Source organism: Bactrocera dorsalis, chromosome 1, assembly GCF_023373825.1.
Source record: "Bactrocera dorsalis isolate Fly_Bdor chromosome 1, ASM2337382v1, whole genome shotgun sequence".
NCBI lineage: Eukaryota > Metazoa > Arthropoda > Insecta > Diptera > Tephritidae > Bactrocera > Bactrocera dorsalis.
Genome location: NC_064303.1, coordinates 52,300,344 through 52,320,779, shown reverse-complemented (window position 1 = coordinate 52,320,779; position 20,436 = coordinate 52,300,344). Strand labels below are relative to the sequence as shown.

Genomic DNA, 20,436 nt, shown 5'->3' with positions numbered 1-20,436 from the left:
GCAAAACCGAAGTGCCTTAATTACTACTGTGCACTGTGCACACAATAAAATACTATTCTCTCAGACAATAAACTTATAGTGCCACATATACAGTTCGTGACATAAAAAAGACAGGCCTCCGAGTGCCTCCAGATATCTAGCCGGGGTTTACCCCCCAACAACAACAATGCTCAACTAACCAATTTTACCGCCGGCCGGGAAAAATAATGCCCAACCATTAATTAGTTTTGAGCACACAAAAACAATTCAACAAAAAACATGTAGCCCTAAGTATTTGGTTATGTGCAGAAAATTTAGTAACGATACACTCGCAAATGTGTCGCCTTTCTTAATTAAAAAGGTAATCGATTATACCGCCGGTAGTGAGGTGGAAACTTGCAAAAAACTCAGAAATGGTAACATATTAATTAAAACTAAAAACTACAATCAAGCCGAAAAATTAGTGAAATTAGTGTCACTCTCGCCCACTGTACACATTGAAATCTCCGAGCACACTTCACTTAACTTAACTAAAGGTGTCATCCACTCCAACGATTTGCGCGGTATAAAAGAAGAAGAAATCCTCGATGAATTGAGAAACCAAAACGTAACAGAAGTGAAGAAAATACTTAAAGAGGAAAACAACGACTCACTGAAGGAGATTGGTCTAATTATACTCACTTTCTCTTCAATATCTCTGCCAACTGAAATGTCAATAGGGTACGAAAAAATCAAAATCCGACCTTACATTCCACTTCCACTAAGGTGTAAAAAATGTCAACGATATGGACACATAGAAAAAATATGCAAAAATGCCAAAATATGCCCTAACTGTGCTAACGAATTTCATACCAGCGAAGACAACGCAGAATGTGTAAACATAAAGAGCTTCGTCAACTGCAAAGAAAACGGCATCCAAACCTACAACCACAACTCATATGACCAAAAATGCCCCATATTCGTACGTGAGAAAGAGATTCAAGTTATCATAACATTGGAAAAGGTTGACAGAAGGAAAGCAATCTCCACATACAAAGAGCGAAATCAATATAGCGGACCATCTTACTCAGCTGTCACCCGTAACAACTCTGCTCTATACTCACAAACACAAGAATCGCCCGCTCAAAGTAGCACCGTCACCAAACCAATAAATCAGCAACGACAATGAAGAGAACTAGTAAGTTATGAAAGCTTACCTTCAGACGACGACGTCACTCCTTCAACATCGAAGCCTTTGCCTAAACCCACCACACAGCGTTTAACCGAAACAAAAATTAAAATTTTTCCCAGAGATATTTAAAACAAAATGAAAGCCAAACTGAAATTACAGCACTCTGCAACTCGCAATTCCAAATCACCAAAACCAACCAAACACGAGCTCGACGATTCATCTGAATCTACAACAATGGAACTATAACATGAGGAAGTCCTATAGATATATGTACATATATGTATTACGATAAGCTATTATTGTGTTCTTTCTAAGAAAAAAATTTATTACTCAATATCATCATTTATATTAACCCTCCCACATAAATTGATCACAAATACCCAAAGAGTAGCCATATTACACATAACATCAAACTCTTTCAAATGGATAACACTCCTCAACCTTTCTCTTCTATTAGCATACAGTAACAATCAATCTATCTCAATCAGTGGTCGGCATTTCTTAGCACAATTGTGCAAACTAACTTCACACGTACGCTTATGCTCTATCGTTCAGTCGTTGTCGAGCCAGCAACGAATTAACATCGCACAAGATCATAGCGCAAAACGAAATATGTCCTGCGAGAAATATTTTATGATTCTAAATGCCTTTGATGCCATGTAATGCCTTTTATGTTCGAAGTCTTTTAAAGATAATAGGGAATATATACTCAAAAGACAATTCCTTAATTTTCATTATACTATTAATTAATAATAAAAATTGCTTAATTTTAATTCCAATTTCTCACTGGGCTACTTTTTTTTCGTGCTCACCAACACAGTGACAGATCCTCTCATGCCGACCACTGATCTCAATTTACCAGTAGCCAGCACATACCCACACATCTCCAACAGCACCTTCCGTCCTCTCACCTCACAACACAAGCTCTTAAGCTACTCTTCCAATGACTCTTAAAATAATGCAATGGAACATTAACGGCTACGTTAATCACTACAACGAACTTCTCATATTAATTAAGCGATACCGACCACTCTTAATCACTTTACAAGAAACTCACCTCCATACGACACATAACATTCCAACTCCCGTCAACTATATTATGCTTAACAAAAATCAAGCAACAACAGCTTACGGAGGAGTTGCACTTCTAATACATAAACAAATACAATATGAACCCCTGAACACCAATACACAATTCGAAACAATATCTGCCATAATTCACTCTAAAATAAAATTTATCATTAACTCTACCTACATATCCCATGCCACCAGACTGACGTCATCACTGTTGCTGGAAGCTTTTGAACCCACCCGTTTACCTCGTTTAGTTACTGGAGACTTCAACAGTTGGCACAGAAAATGGGGATCTTCCCGTAATAATGCCAGAGGGAACTTGATTTCAAAGTTTTTAGATAACTCTCATTACACCCTACTCAATGACGGCACTGCCACTCACTTCAACACACACAACACCTTATCCTATATCGATCTCACCTTTTGTTCACCTCCACTAGCTATCGACGCTAAATGGAAAGTCAATGACTACCTCATGGGGAGTGATCATTTTCCCATTATAACAACTCTATTCCCCACAAACAATTTCACGTTCAACCCCATTAAACCGAAATTCTTAATTAAGCTTGCCAACTGGGGCAGTTATTATGAGATTTCAGACCAACTTACTAGAGGAATAGAAGTAAGTGAAAACATCAACAAAGAAGCCGCAAATATGCAAAGAATAATAGTAAGAAGCGTACACCTATCCATTCCCCAATCATCAGTTCGACATTTAGAGAAATCTGTCCCTTGGTGAAATAAAAATCTAGAGAACTTAAAGACTCAAAAGAACAAGCTTTGGATTAAGCTGAAGCGGTCTATTACGAACGAAAACATCTTAAACTACAAAAAAGCTGCAGCCAAACTAAAAAGGGAAATAAAAATCACCAAAAGAACTACTATATCCACATTCACTTCCGCTATCAAGCCCACCACCCCTTCCAGAACAAATATAAGGCGTTTCTGTGGCCTCTAATCTCATACATTGCATAAGCTCTGGCGACTCCACTATCACAGACGATTTCGAAATTAGTAATTTCTTCTGTCAGCACTGGTCCACACAATCACACGACTCAAAATTCCCGCAATAGTTTAGATTAAAGAAAACATCACTTTACTCTAGCGTACCCGAATTCAGACCTAATGAAAAGGCTAAAATAATTGAGAAACCGATATCAAATATTGAATTGCATATCGCACTAAAAAAGCAAATGGTTCCTCCCCAGGCTTTGACCGAATCACTTATAATATGGTTCATCACCTCTCTCCAAGTGCAAAATCAAGGCTTACTTCTTTTTACAACAAAATTTTCGACAACTACATACCGCAGCTATATAAACTAAGTACAATAACTCCAATACTTAAACCAAAGGCAGACAAAACCAGCATACAATCATACCGGCCTATATCTTTGAACCCTGTGTGCGCGCAGATTTTGGACAGAATTATAGCTAATAGGCTATGGTGGTTTGTTAATTCAAACAAGCTAGTCAATAGCTATCAAATGGGATTCAGAAAAGGGAGATCTGTTACTGACAGCCTTATTTACTTAGACTACATGATAACAGATTCTCTCTCAGAAAAAAAGCATATCTCGATAATATCGCTTGACTTTGCAAAAGCCTTCGATAGAGTAAAAATACACTCCGTAATAGATCAGCTTCTAGAATGGAAGATCGGTAAGAAAATAATAAGCTACATTATAAATTTTATGAGAAATAGGCAAATCAAAGTTAAAGTCAATTTCAAACACTCCAGCACATTAAATCTTTACAACAGAATCCCACAAGGATCCCCTCTCTCCGTATTACTATTTTTAATCGCCTACAATAAACTTGCTAACATATTATCAATACGCAGGGAACTAAATTTTTACGCACTCCTAGATGACTTCCATATCATCATGAAACTTAGCAACATAAAAAACCAAGCGATAAATAAAAATTCACTAGTCGATGAAATATTGGATTGGTGCGAGTACTCTGGAGCTGAGTTATCTCCGCATAAATGCCAACATCTACACATTTGTAGAAAACGTAATTGCAAGTGTACCGCACAATTTGGAAATATTCGCCTGAACGATGTAGACAATCTCAAAATTCTAAGAGTAACCTTCAACTCCAAATACCGATGGCAACCTCATGTTGAATCTCTTTTACTCGCCCTTGGCCATAATCTCAACATAGTCAAATGTCTCTCCAGCAACAAGTTTAATTGCAACATTAGCTCCCTCATATCGGTTATAAAAGCATTAATAATCTCAAAAATTGAGTACGGCATATTCCTTTACGGATACACTCCCAAAAGTACCCTCAATAAACTACAATCTGTTCTTAATGCAACGGTCCGCATAGCGTTTGGCGCCTTTCGAACCACTCGCATCAGTAATCTAATGTACGAAGCCAACATAAAATCAATCGAGACAACTAGGGATTACATCACCGCAAAACTTTCCAAATCCTTTCTCACTTGCGACACACCAATATATGAGCTTATATCCACTGTCACCAATCTTAATATAAAACAAAAGGTCGAATCCGTCATTTCCAAAACAATAGCCAAATGCTCTCTCTTACAGCTACCTTAGCTTTGCGACTCTTCAACAACACACAAATTTCCACAATGGGATTTCCCACGTCCTCCATCAAAGCTTCTCTACGAACATTACCCAAGTCCTCTACCTCCATCAGAACGTACCAAAAACGGTTCTCAGAACTTTTGAGAAAAATACAGAACTATACACTAATTTTTACGGATGGGTCTAAAACCAGTTACTCAACCAGTTACAGTGTTATAACAATCATCCATCTCCAATCCTATAAATAGTGAATATTACTCCCTCAAAATCAAAAATATCCTAACGGAATACTACCCTAAATTTCTCCTAATATGGATTCCAGGACATTCAGCCATCCAAGGAAATGAACTGGCCGACCACGTTGCCAAATCAGCTCCCTCCCGTCCCCTCACTTCTACACAAAACTGGAACATAAGAGACATAAAGGGGCATATTACACTACACTACAGACAGATCCACAACAACGCATTTCTTGAAACATCTACATGGTACCAATCTATCAAAAGCAATCATACAAATATACAAACATTTACCCAACATATCGACGATACCATTAACCGGCTAGACTTAATAAAATTCGAACGTCTACGTTTAGGACACACAAACAATACACACATTTACCACATTACAAATACTCCACAATTATACTGCCACTTTTGTAACCAAACCACAAACATTAATATATCCCATATCCTAGTAGATTGTACACTTTTCCAATCCAATAGAACTAAATTCTTTGAAGGCACCAATCCTTTAACTTTCTTGTCCACTCCAAACACAGTTAATGTAAAGAAAATCGTAGCATATCTTAAATCCACCCGGCTGTACTATAAAATTTAATTTATTTCTTTCCTTACATAAAATCTAATATATTACGCGAGCTGAAGGTCTTTGCTACCATTACTCCTATTTTACTACTAGCCTATAATTTTAATTATAAGTTAGTCATGTATAATAATAATAATAAAAAGTCAGCAATCAAATTAAAAGCGGCAAACGAATTATATGCGACGCCAGCATGCTGCCATACAAACACTTTTTCAGAGTGCTGCCTTTGACAACGTGAAGTTGAAACCGTTTAATGCTGCCATTCGAACATATTCTTGATAAAAAGTTGCCAAATAGACTTATTTGCATTTTGACCGAAAAAAATTACATAGAAATTTCGATTTTGCTTTGTCGAAAAATCCCTACATTTTACTTATATAGAAAAATCTGTCCTTTTTCCCCACGTCCATTTTTTTCGACTTAAATCCCTACGTGTAGGGAATTTTCCCTACATGTACCAGCACTGATATGTACTTTAGGGTGTGCCATTCTGAGGCAACCTTTTTTTTTCAACTGAAAAACAGGCTCAAAACTTTCGAAAATGTGTAAAAAAAAAGTTACTCAAAAGATGAGCTCCTAATAAGTATTAATATTAAGAGGTGCCTATTTCAAATTTTCTGTTTTCCACATAAATTACATAGAAAAAAAATCATTTTTTTTGTGGTGGTTATTGTGCGGAGGTTTTATATGTGCCCTGATGGCTACCAGTAAGGATGGTAAACTCGATTCCGATTCTACTCGAGAATCGAGTTTTCTCGTAAAATAATCGATTTTTCGAATGTCAAGAACCGATTCTTAATCGACTTCGACTACTGGAGATCGATTATTTATCGATTATTTTACGAGAAAACTCGATTCTCGAGTAGAATCGGAATCGAGTTTACCATCCCTACTGTTAGCCATCAGGGCACATATAAAACCTCCGCACAATAACCACCACAAAAAAAAATGATTTTTTTCTATGTAATTTATATGGAAAACAGAAAATTTGAAATAGGCACCTCTTAATATTAATATAAAGAACTCATCTTTTGATTGACTTTTTTTACACATTTTCGAAAGTTTTGAACCTGTTTTTCAGTTGAAAAAAAAGGTTGCCTCAGAATGACACACCCTAATGTACTTACAATTCGACTGTCTTCCTCTATGCGCCTTAGAGATGGAAAAACATGATGTTCGCATCGATATTTCTCCACCTCTATTGTGGTATGAGTTTTGACTGTTTTACAGCCTCAATGACAACAACTGAATGTAATATGGTTTTTATTGCATATGTCGGCACACTTATCGTGCGATTCTGTACTGTGATACAGTCTCAAGTCTGTAAATTTGAGATTTTGAGTTAGAGACAATTTTTGAGACTTGAGACGATTTTGCTATTCTGTAAGTGACAGTCACAAAATCTATTACATTTCATTATTCAGAGATGTTTTTGCACTTGAATGAAAATAAATATGTCGATAACAAATATTAAATTTTCTATAACATGGTCAAAAAACAGCATTGTCAATAAAAATATATGTTGACTTTGTTTCATAATATTTACGAAATTTATGTAAAATTGATTTATTTTTAACCTTTTCGTGTTTGAGTTGCTTGAAAAATATAAAAAAAACGGCCATCGATTAATATCTATGATGATCTCTATTCAGTATATTCAAAATGGCAGATAATAATTCTTTTTAGGTCTCAATATTTTGAGACTAACGCTAGAGACTGTTTAGTGAATAGTAACTAGTCACAAATTGAGATTTTACCTCAAACACTGTACATGCAGAAGAGAAAATTATCGATAAACAATTTGTATTTTGGTTTTATATTTCGTTTGGATTTTGCAAAAATGAATAGAAAATTTAAATAAAAAAAAATTAAAATGTTTACTTCTGTTTTAGACTAAATAAGCATATTAACAAAAATTAGTGAAATTAAAAAAAAGAGTTCGGTCATGTTCTTCTTCTTCTTTACTGGCGTAGACACCGCTTACGCGATTATAGCCGAGTCAACAACAGCGCGCAAGTCGTTTCTTCTCTTCGCTACGTGGCGCCAATTGGATATTCCAAGCGAAGCCAGGTCCTTCTCCACTTGGTCCTTCCACCGGAGTGGAGGTCTTCCTCTTCCTCTGCTTCCCGCGGCGGGTACTGCGTCGAATACTTTCAGAGCTGGAGTGTTTTCATCCATCCGGACAACATGACCTAGCCAGCGTAGCCGCTGTCTTTTAATTCGCTAAACTATGTCAATGTCGTCGTATATCTCGTACAGCTCATCGTTCCATCGAATGCGATATTCGCCGTGACCAACGCGCAAAGGACCATAAATCTTTCGCAGAACTTTTCTCTCGAAAACTCGCAACGTCGACTCATCGGTTGTTGTCATCGTCCAAGCCTCTGCACCATATTTCCATCTTTGTCCACAGCTGTTCGCGAGTTTCTTACTTTTCGCGTATTACAGTGCATCTCAAACTGCTCGCTACATTGGTTGTTATCTTTGATAACCATCAATTTTTATTGCATTCACTGGTCATAAATATTTTTGTCATTGCTCATTGTTCATTTATTATTTACCATTTTTATATTTCTATTTAATATTGTTTTTTTCTTTTTTTGTTTTTTTTTACTCATTATGACTTGTAATTTTCCGAACTGCTCTGTAAAAGGCGAGTCGGAACGCTTTGTTTCTTGCTGGCTTTGTGATGGGCTTGCCCATCTTAAATGTGCTGGATTGACAGGTAGGATATTGGATTCAATTCTTGACAGTAAGGGATTGGGCTGGTCTTGCTTAAAATTCAGACCAACTGAAATTGAATTGTTTAAGGTCTTTAAGCAAGCGCGCAATGGTTTCAAGGCGATTAGTCATGAGCTTGAAACCCTTACTGAAAAATTTAGGCATTATGAAATGCTTTTTCAATCATGCCTAAATGTTCAGGAAGAGAATCAAAAACCTTCATCAGAACGTAATCGTCCGTCTGATGAAGATACCACTGTATCTTCCTTAAAACGAATGACCCACCCACTATTGACCTTATTAATCTGTCATCCCCTTGTCCTCAAGGTGAGACAGTTCTGTCTGCTCAGGACATAGTGAAAACTGTTACTGAAAACTTCCCAAGATCCGCCTGCAAATACGTCCAAATCAGCTAATAAAAACTTAGTGGTAATACCGCGGAAAAAGGCAATATTTGTCTCGAGACTTGCTGTGGATACCACAGTCGACGATATAAAAAATTACATCTCGTCGAAATTAAAAACGGAAGATACAGACATCCGCAAATTTAATTTCAAATACAACAGAGATATTTCGTCGTTTAAAATCAACGTATCCGCAGACAGTTTTCAATCGATACTTGATAACTCATTCTGGCCATCGGGGGTCTTTGTGCGCGAATTCGAGCACAAACGTGATAAGCCCCCTGTAGTTATCACCAAATTGCCAAGAAATCCCAGTATTACAAAAAACTAATTAACAATAATTCGCTGATTGTTTATTATCAAAATGTTAGAGGTCTTAATACAAAACTTGCTGATTTGTATTTAAACATCATTCATTGTAACCTTAAAATCATTGCTTTCACGGAAACTTGGCTAAAGCCTCACTTTTTTGATAATGAAATATTCATCAGAGAATTCCAAATCTTTAGATATGACCGGCTGGACAGAAAAGGAGGTGGTGTCTTGTTTGCTGTTCATTCTTCAATTCCATCTGAAGAAGTCGATGTTTCGCATCAGACTTCATAGAATTTAAGTGCATTCGTATTTGCGCTAATAGTGGCCATATCTACTTAACTTTTTCTTACATACCGCCTCACTCTGACATATCTGTATATTTGCAGCATGCTTCATTAATAAATAAGGTTTCCTCAATGGCTAATAATACTGATTCCATGATTGTTTTGGAAGATTTCAATTTATCGTGCGTATCATGGAAATCTATTGATGATTACACCATTCCTATTAGTACTCGCTTATGTTTTAACGAGTTCTTAGATGAAATGTCGGAGTTGGGTCTTAACCAAATTAATTTAATTTCAAACGAGTTTGGAAAGTTCTTAGATCTAGTTTATGTTGATAACACTTCAATGTTCTCCGTTGTCCGATGTGATCCTTTGGTTCGGCCAGAGGACCCGCATCATCCTGCTTTGGAAATTAACATCGAAATCATAACCAACTTTGCTCTTAACAATACACAAGACCTTTGTTTTCGGTTCAACTTTGCGAAAACTAATTTTAAGAAGATTAATAACGAACTTTCTAAAGTAACTTGGCCAGATTACAGTGGCAATATTGAATTTAGTGCTTCCCACTTCAATGAAACTATTTTAAACTTATTTGAAAAATATGTTCCGAAGTGTGTTGTTACTCAAAAAAGCAGTTCTAATTTATGGTTTTCGAAAGAATTATGTAAATTAAAAAAATAGAAAATCTCGTGCTTTTAAACTTAAAAAAAAATACTGGTTTAGTTGCTGACTATTCAAAATATTCTAAATTGCGTCGACAATTTGCTGAACTTAACAAAATGTGTTATAATAATTATATAAATAAAGCAAAAAATAATATTATACGTAATCCAAAATTGTTCTATGGTTTCGTCAACTCCAAACGCAGGATTTCTAACTTTCCGTCCGCTATGAAATATAAGTCTAGTATGTCTAGTGACAATCACACATTACTCTCCAAAATCGCCAAAAAATGTTCCGCATCAGCACAAGTTATGTCCGATTTCTGTCATTAATGCGCCTACCATTTCCGAAGAAGACGTCTTATATCAGTTGAACATGTTAGAACAATCATACAATTATGGCCCAGATATGATTCCCTCATGCTTTATTAAGAAATGTGCCAAATATATATACCAACCCTAACAAAACTATTTAACTCATCTCTTATGCAAGGCTTATTTCCACCCATATCGAAAAAGTCATTTATAATTCCTTTACATAGGAGTGGATTTAGGTCATCTATTGAAAACTATAGGGGAATAGCAAAGTTGTCTGCAATACCTAAACTTTTTGAAGCAATTTAACAGACGACATAACCTTCCGGATCTCTCCACTAATTTCTTGTTCTCAGCACGGTTTTCGTAAAGGGAAATCTACAATAACTAACTTGCTTGAATTTGTATCACATGTATCAGCTGGCTTTAGGGAGAATAAGAATACTGATGTTATATACACAGATTTCAGTAAAGCTTTTGATAAAGTAAACCATTCAATTCTTTTGAATAAACTTGATCTTCTTGGTTTTCAACCAATATTTCTAAAATGGGTTGCTTCTTATCTTAGCAATAGAATTCAACAAGTCTTATTTAACGATACTTTTTCTGACATAATCAATGTTCCTTCAGGCGTTCCACAAGGTAGCCATCTTGGTCCAATTCTGTTCTTGTTATTTATTAATGGCATATCATCTGTTGTTAAGTTTTCAAAAGTCTTATTATATGCTGACGATGTAAAACTTTTTAAAACGTATACTTCAAACAACGACAGATGCCAGTTGCAAACAGACTTAAACAACCTAGTTTCTTGGTGTGATAGAAATGACATGCTATTGAACCTTAAAAAATGTAAAACAATGTGCTTTTCACGTAGATCTGTAGACCCAACTTCATACACAATACTTTAGGTTGGAGTAAGTATGGTTGGAGCAAGTATGCAGTTTTGTTGATCTGGGAGTAACTATGGACCCCAGAACTCAATTTTAATCTTCACGTATCTTCCACGGTTTTTAAAGCTAAAGGACCTCTTAGTTTTGTTAAACGTTGGTCTAAAGAATTTAGAGATCCGCTTACCACAAAAATTCTTTTTACATCTCTGGTGAGGCCTATATTAGAGTATGCTTCTCTGGTATGGAACCCTAGTTACCAAGTCCATTCGGATAAGTTAGAGTCCGTTCAAAAACAATTCTTACTTTTTGCCTTAAATCATTTGCATTGGGATTCCAGTTTAAATCTTCCCCCTTACACTAACCTTTTAAAACTTATAAATCTCCCGACACTCACTAGTCGTAGGGAGATGCTTGGTATAATATTTCTTGTAAAACTCATGAATGGATCAGTCTGTAGCCCATCTCTCTTATCTGATATTAATTTTAACGTCTCCGCTCGCTCTACCAGGCAGTTTAGACATTACTTTTAAAATTTTCTAGAACAAATTTTGAGTTAAACGAACCATTCCGCCGTACATGTCATGATTTCAATTTTCATTCCAGCACATTTGATTTAACATACTCACTATTTACAATTAAAAAAATTATTTTATCTACTCTTAACAAGTAAAATTATAAACTTTCATTTAATTCTTAATTTTGGCTGTTGAAATTTTTGTTTCTGTAGCTGAGCAGCTTAAGATCGCAACGCTTAAAACTCTCTTGCCTTTTATGACTCGGCTAATTCCGCTCGTTCGCGGATTGCGCCCCTCGCGTCGGTTGGGTGGGAAGAGGGTAACCGTTGGGTATTATTATATACCAGGACGGGAATTATGAGCGACTTATAGAGTTTGGCTTTTGTTCGTCGAGAGAGGACTTTACTTTTCAATTGCCTACTCAGTCTGAAGTAGCACCTGTTGGCAAGAGTAATCCTATCCTGCGTTGGATTTCCAAGCTGACATTGTTGGTGGTGTCAATGCTGGTTCCTAAATAGAAGAAATTATCTACAACTTCAAAATTATGACTGTCAACAGTGACGTGAGAGCCAAGTCGCGAGTGCGACGACTGTTTGTTTGATGACAGGAGATATTTCGTCTTGCCCTCGTTCACTGCCAGACCCATTCGTTTTGCTTCCTTGTCCAGCCTGGAGAAAGCTGAACTAACGGCGCGGGTGTTGAGGCCGATGATATCAATATCATCGGCATACGCCAGCAGCTGTACACCCTTTAAAAGATTGTACCTGTTCCATTCAGTTCTGCAGCTCGAATAATTTTCTCCAGCAGCAGATTGAAGAAGTCGCACGACAGGGAGTCGCCTTGTCTGAAACCTCGTTTGGTATCGAACGGCTCGGAGAGGTCCTTCCCGATCCTGACGGAGCTTTTCGTTTTGCTCAACGTCAGTTTACACAGCCGTATTAGTTTTGCGGGGATACCAAATTCAGACATCGCGGCATAAAGGCAGCTCCTTTTCGTGCTGTCGAAAGCAGCTTTGAAATCGACGAATAGGTGGTGAGTGTCGATTCTCCTTTCACGGGTCTTTTACAAGATTTGGCGCATGGTGAATATCTGGTCGGTTGTTGATTTAGCAGGTCTGAAGCCACACTGATAAGGTCCAATCAGTTTGTTGACGGTGGACAGTTGGCGCAGATTGTGGGGCCTCCTTTTTTATGAATTGGGCATAGCACACTTCAATTCCAATCGTTGGGCATGCTTTCATCCGACCATATTTTACAAAGAAGCTGATGCATGCTCCTTATCAGTTCTTCACCGCCGTGTTTGAATAGCTCGGCCGGCAATCCATCGGCCCCTGCCGCTTTGTTGTTTTTCAGGTGGGCAATCGCTATTCCAACTAATTCATAGTCGGTCAATGGAACGTCTGCTCCATCGTCATCGATTGTTGTGCGTTCACTGCCATTTAGCAGGCTGGAAAAGTGTTCCCTCCATAATTTAAGTATGCTCTGGGCATCGGTGGCTAGATCACCTTGGGGGGTTCTACAATAGTATGCTCCGGTCTTGAAACCTTCTGTAAGCCGCCGCATCTTTTCGTAGAATTTTCGACCATTACCCCTGTCGGCCAGCTTGTCAAGCTCTTCGTGCTCACGCATTTCGGCCTCTTTCTTTTTCTGTCTACAAATGCGTCTCGCTTCCCTCTTCAACTCTCGGTATCTATCCCATCCCGCACGTGTTGTGGTCGATCGTAACGTTGCGAGGTAGGCAGCCTGTTTTCTCTCCGCTGCGACACGGCACTCCTCGTCGTACCAGCTGTTCTTTTGCACTTTCCGAAAACCAATGGTTTCGGTTGCAGCTGTACGTAAGGAGTTTGAAATGCCGTCCCACAGTTCCCTTATACCGAGTTGTTGTTGACGAGTGCTCTCAGAGAGCAGGAGTGCAAGCCGAGTAGAAAATCGTTCGGCTGTCTGTTGTGATTGCAGCTTCTCGACGTCGAACCTTCCTTGTGTTTGTTGGCGTGCGTTTTTTGCTGCACAGAGGCGGGTGCGAATTTTGGCTGCAACAATATATGTTCAGTGAGGGAAATTAACAGGAAAAGAAATTAGGATGGTTTTTTTTGTACGATTCCTAGAAATGAAGAGGACTGACCACATAGATTATTTTATATACACGCGATTGAAATAAAAAACATCTTGTTTGTTGTAAAAACATTTATTTTTTTCAATATTTTCGATAAAATGTTGTATAAAGCATTCGTCGTCTTCCATCTTCTAATTCAAAATGATGTATCTGTTGACAAAAGGCGAAAACAGGTGATTCCGTACGGAAAATGCGACCAGTTTCGCATTTTCCTTAGGCAAATGACGTTTGAAAAAACATAACCAAACTTGATGTAAAGTACATTATGGTTGCAACATACAATTTGTGTGCATTTGGACAGTTGCTTACGCTGGCTTAAGTTAGCTAATGCACATTATAGCTAGGCCTTAAGATATAAAGCTTTTTTTCTGCCACAGAGGATCGCAGTAGTTAGGGGCACCTGTCAAAAAAAAATGTTGGAAAACTGTGCGTGGCCCGGCTCTCTAATAAGTTTAATGTATATATGTCCTAAGCCAAGCATACTCCAAGATCTCTTAGCTATAGTGTGAAAATGGACGAAATCGGATGAAAACCCCGGTCACTCCCCATATAACAGTACTATTGAAAACTACTAAAAGCGCGATAAATCAATAACTAAATGCGGCAGAGACCCAAAAATCTGCCTCCGGGATGGTATGAAAAGGCTTTAAAGGGACCAGGGTAAAAATTAAATTCCATATCTCGGGACCCGACTGATCGATTTTGAAAAAATTTGGTATGTGGTATTTTTTTCATATTTCTATGTGAAAATGTGCGAAATCGGACAATAACCACGCCTACTTCCCATGTAGCACAATTTTAAATTCCACCTGATACTTTTACTTTCCATTACACAAACCAAGAAGCAATTAATATAGCCGGATTAAACTTTGCCCGAATAATGCCTTTTGTGTATGCCACATTATGATCAAAAATTGTTCAAATCCAACCAAAACTGATGAAATATGAAATCATAAGACTGTATTACCGATGACCGTATAAAAGCACTTTGTTACCTAGGCTAAGGTTGGAGTTTTTATATAAAAGCTGTTCTCGTAAATGGCGAACTCACCTTTACTACCGAAACTCACTTTTATAAAAAAATAACGCAAAGTACGAGTTTTCTTAAATATCGAAATTCGCAAATTTTCAATTTGATCTTATTTCGGACTATAATAGATATAAAGTATTTCAAAATTATAGAATACACCAATCGTCGGCGGAATAAACGGACTATGCTGGACGGTTGAAAAACCGAGATGCTGGGAAAATCGTATGCGCATGTGCGTTGAATCTTAACTTAGAAGTGGCCGTGGCTGGTGTTGTCCGTCTCTTTTGTTAAAGTTGTTGTTCGGGTTTGTAGTGTCATATTTGAGTGTGTTGGTGTGATATGTAGTGATGTGGAAGGTAAGTGTGGTGTGTTGTTCGCTAAGGATGATTTTGTCTGCCAATGTGGGGTGTTGAAATGTGGTGTAGCTGTGTTTCATGCTGAGGGTCATTTAGAAAAAATCCAATTTAAATTTCCAGCTCTTATCTTCATGCAAATTATTTTACTCGTCATATGTTTTCTCCACGTAAGTCTTCTATCTAGATGAATACTAAGATATGTTACTTCATTCGCTTGGTGTACTAAAATATTGTTCATTCTTACTGCCGGGCACATTTTTGGTCTAAGCGAAAATGTAACATGGTTACACTTTTGTTTATTCACATTTATACAGCCAATCAGCTAGCCATTCTTTGACAGAACTTAAGTGCTCCACTAATATTTTTAATAATACATTATTAGCCGTTCGAAGATCTGCTAAACATATATATTATATGTAGAGTTGGGCCTAAACCACTGCCCTGTGGTACTCCAGCACTTATCAGTCGTTCATCAGGTATGAAATCTCCCACCTTTACCATAAATTGTCTATTTTTTAAATAAGACTCCAATGTTTTATACAAATCTAAAGGTAGAATGTTTTGAGTCTTATATAAAAGGCCTTCATGCCACACCTTATCAAACGACGGAGCTAAGTCTAGAAATATAGCTGAACAGTACTTTCTGTGGTCAAATGCTTTTCTTATTTCGTTAGTAATTCTGCTTACTTGCTCTATCGTGCTATGTTTTACACGAAATCCGAATTGGTGCGTTGGTATGATATTATTTTGTGGAGGAAAAGAGACATCTTTGATAGTAATACTTTTTCAAATATTTTAGAAGGACAGGGTAGAAGACTGATTGGTTTGTATGAAGACGGCTGTGTTAAGTCTTTCCCAGGTTTACCTATCAACATAACCTGCGACTTTTTCCATGAAATTGGATAGTATCCGAGACTCAGAATTGCATTGAAGAGCAAAGAGAATACTTCTACATCAATATTTGGTAACTCAGTTAGCATTTTTGTGGTAATATTATCATGTCCTAGTGACTTTTTTGGATATGAGGGTTGAAAATGAATGTGTATATTCATGTTCAATATATTTACGATTAGTATGTAATCGCATAAAAACATCTTAAATAGGAGTACACATATGTTCAACAAATTAAATTTCTCATATCAGCTTTTCACCGTTATTTTAAATGTTTCAAAACTTCGATTATATGTACATACTAGCTGTTACCCTGTGCACTTCGCTACACCTAAATCGATTAAAACTCTTAAGGGTTTTTACTTTGTGTTTTCTATATTGTTGTAAAACTGTTACTTATTTATAAAACATTTATAAAACATATTGGTATACAACATTTTTGGTTTGTCCACCTGGCGCGTAAATGAATAAGCACCTTGGTGTTCCTACTCTCGAGCATGCGACGAACAATTGGCCGTGGGAGAAGCACGGTTCTTCCAAATTGACGTCGCACACTTGAAACGTTTGCCCTTGCGATTTGTTGATATTCATCGCAAAGGCAAGACGTACTGGGAACTGCAAGCGCTAAATTCAAACGGCATGTCCGTTGGAATCATGGGAATGCGTGGTAAGAGTACAACTTCACCTGATCCTTGCCATTTAGTATTGTTGCTTCAACCAAATTTGCCACAATTTTTTGACTGAAAGTCTTGTGCCATTACACAAAGTCGGTGGCTTCAGATTTCGTAGAAGTATAATGGGTGAACCGACTTTCAGGACCAAACGATGCGGTGGCAGACCGGGGGGATTCAAAGAATTCAGTTGGATAATTGACTACTTCATCTTGATTCAAAACGCTATTCAATCGATGTATATATTGTAGCTTCTCCTGGCAGTTTTTCTTGAATGGCAAAATTGATTTCGTTGACGTGTACAACAATATTCGGAAATACACTTTCAATCAATTCTTCTTTCGATTGTAAAAGTGTACCTAAGTTGTTCGGCAATGTGATCAAACTGGTATCATCGATTGGTATTTTGCCTTCGCCAATGTCCAACAACTGCTTCGAAAACGCCGCTACGGATCGATCATTTTGCAATTGGACTCGCATGTTGATAGCAAGAGTCAGCCCTTGAACATGTCTCCACAAAACTGACGATTTTAAACATGCGTTTATTTCGTCAGCAGGAGTTGATCGAGGAATGACTGGCAAAGTTTGCCGAAAATCGCCGGACCATAAGACATGCTCCACCAAAAAGTTGTTACTTTTGTCGTAAATCTTGCATTGTTCTATTGAATGCTTGTAATGACTTTTTGTTAGCCATTGGGCACTCATCCCATAGAACTATTCCAGCTCCTCGCAAAACTTTTGCCATTGCTGAATTTCTCGATATGTTGCACGTTGGTGTTTCAACGACTTGGATGTTCAACGGTAATTTCAATGCAGAATGTGCTGTTCGGCCGCCATCAAGTAGAGTAGCAGCGATGCCTGACGAAGCAATTGCCAGCGCAAATTTCTGCTGTGACCGTATAGTTGCAAGAATCAAAGAGATCACAAACGTTTTCCCTGTACCACCGGGCGCATCCGGAAAGTAGAATCCACCGGCGTTATTGTCAACCGCTCGTGTAATCTTATCATAAGCATTTTTCTGCTGAATATTCAATTTGGTAATGATAGCTTGTATGAAAGCACGCAATTCATTGCAATCGTATTGTTGTTCACGTTGAAGCTCATGGTCAAGCATATCCATCACTGAACGATTGGGCGCAGTTATGCCAAGTTGCGCTAATGCCTTATTCGCAATTGTAAGGCACAGATCTTCAACCAATATCAAAGCATCATTATACATTTGTAATGTATGTATATAGCAAGTCTGCTCGATTACGCACCATAATTAATGAGTCCTCGGTCATGCAGGCTTTGTACTTATTCCACAGTTCTTGCGGATTTGACGGAAGGCATGTAGATATTATTATGGCGAATAGTACGCGTATTTGTTTTGGATGAGATGTGAGTGATGCGTCATGAAGTGCGGTGTCCCAATGCATATCATCTTCTAACAAATGCAATCGCTGACATGCTTCAAGATACGTCGCACACAACTGACCGTTAACAGTTTTCAAATCATCAAATGATCTTGGTCCGCGCACGTTGACTAATAGTAGACGCAAATAGAAACATTCGGCGTTGTTCGGATGGATGGTGTAAATGCGTCCTATGGCATCGGTTTTACGGACATTTGGATAACCGTCAACACGCTCCCCTTGCTTTCGTCGTTGAAATGTTTTCGATGATGGATTCCAAGTGAAATATTGTGGTATTTCGGAATATAGTGATGTTCTTGCAAATTCATCGTTTTCACACAACTCGAAAAAGGTAGTTAGTGTTGTCCCCGGTGGTCGTGCTGCGCTCTGTTGTACATTGTCTGCAGTGAAGTAAACGCGTTGACCATTTTCGAGATGAACTGCCAAATGAAGAACAACGGGATGCCGGTCATGTATTGGGAACGATAAAATGCGCCATACCGCTTCATTGCTGCTTATATAACGGCCCATTTGGTATTGCTGAATTTCATCTATTCTCTGATAACCACTCCGAAAACTGCTATATCACTGCCTTTATTTACGTATTTGCAGATGTATTTGATCGATTTGACAGAGTTGCAATATTCTACATTGATGTGCATCAACGTCTTGATCCCGAACTTTTATGACCGTTGAATTACCACCATCTTCAGCGGATCGACGCCGATATAATGGATATCCGTCATTTCCAGTGATTGTATCATCAACTAAAGCTCTAGGATAGCGCTTTGAACACTTATTGTCAATCATGCATGGTGACGTTGGATTAATAGCGCCGCAAGGGCCGTGGATCATGTTTTTTGTTACAAAGTTGAACAATTGTGGGTCGATTGCTTCATCTGGAATTTCCGCTGAGATGACTTTATCAATCTGATCTGGTCGTATTTTTTCGAACTAACCAAATCAAGGTGTGTGCATGCGGTAATCCTCTTTTCTGCCATTTGATCGAGTACATCCAGCATCGAACTTCTCCAAAAACACAAAGTTTCACAATTAAATCCATCATTGCTTTTTGCTTTTTCCTGAATACACGTGCTGTTAAGTCGTGACGATCAGTTGTTGATTGACCGGGGAACAAATGGTATTTGATGTCATTCCACTTGGGATTGCACGTGAACGTTATGAACAGATCCGGACTGCCGTAATGGCGCACATACGACATCGGATCTTGCGTATACTCGTGCATATGGCGCGGACTGCCGATGTATGTGGCTGGCAATATTGTCAGACGTCCAATGCTATTCACATTTGCATCATTCATCACGGCATCTCTCAAATGGATGTACTCTTCAGAACGCAATTTCGCTTGGTTGAATCGAATAAAGTGGACACGTTCGGTCTCGATCTTCGCATACATATGAACTAAATACTGATGGAAAAGCTTGCGACATTTCAGGATGTAGTTGTCTTCTTGCAATGAGTTTTTTTGGTGTTTCTTTGGCTATAAATGAACAATACACAAAATATTGAATCGGTAGTAACATTTCTTCGTTTTATCAATCGCATATTGATGTGATAGCCGTCATCACCTCTCCAGAATAATATCGGATACTGTAATGCATTATAACTACGGTGTAGCTCGGAAACACGCTGAAGTTGTTCGTTTCTACGGTGCAGTACAATATCTCGCGACTCAAACTGTTCGCCAACAATGACGATTACCAACTCATCGATTGTTGGTGCGTTGAACCGTCTGGCATGCTGCCCCATCGGCATTTTGTCTGCTCTGATGACGATTCGATGGTTATCAGACGGCATGCGGTCCAATGCGATTTTGAACAATCGAATCAATTCAGGAAAAAACGATCAACATGCGATGTCAGTGTTTTTTTTTATTAATTGTAAACATCTGCCAGTTGTTTCTGTTTATTAGTAAAAGGCATTTGACAGGACTGCCAATCTATCGGCAAAACATTATTTCAGGAGAATTTGTATAGGCGGGATGTATCATTTTTTTTTTTTTTTTTGCAAAACGTGCAATGATACACCCATTAAATTTCTTATGTGCACCCTCAAAACGGACCCCAATCACCCCTGAAAATTTCATTGAAATCGGGCAAGCCGTCTAGGAGGAGTATGCGAACAGGAAGCTTTGCCACTTAATTTTATACATATATATAGATATGGTCGAAAATCATCTATTTTATGGTGAGCATGCACCATCTGAACTTGCAGGATATAAGTGATGTGCACGATTT

The 20,436-nt window shown here is 38.0% G+C and overlaps 1 protein-coding gene across 1 annotated transcript; it reads left to right on the top strand.

Annotated features, from left to right (window-relative positions):
- The first annotated feature begins 280 nt into the window (after nucleotides 1–280).
- On the top strand, nucleotides 281–1,147 carry LOC125777733 (uncharacterized). Its single transcript, XM_049453106.1, has one exon. The coding sequence runs from the start codon at nucleotides 281–283 to the stop codon at nucleotides 1,145–1,147; it is 867 nt and encodes a 288-aa protein (XP_049309063.1).
- The last annotated feature ends 19,289 nt before the right edge of the window (nucleotides 1,148–20,436 follow it).

Excerpts from the sequence above, each read along its gene's own strand:
- LOC125777733 (XM_049453106.1), top strand. The coding sequence starts at position 281 with ATGTGCAGAAAATTTAGTAACGATACACTCGCAAATGTGTCGCCTTTC.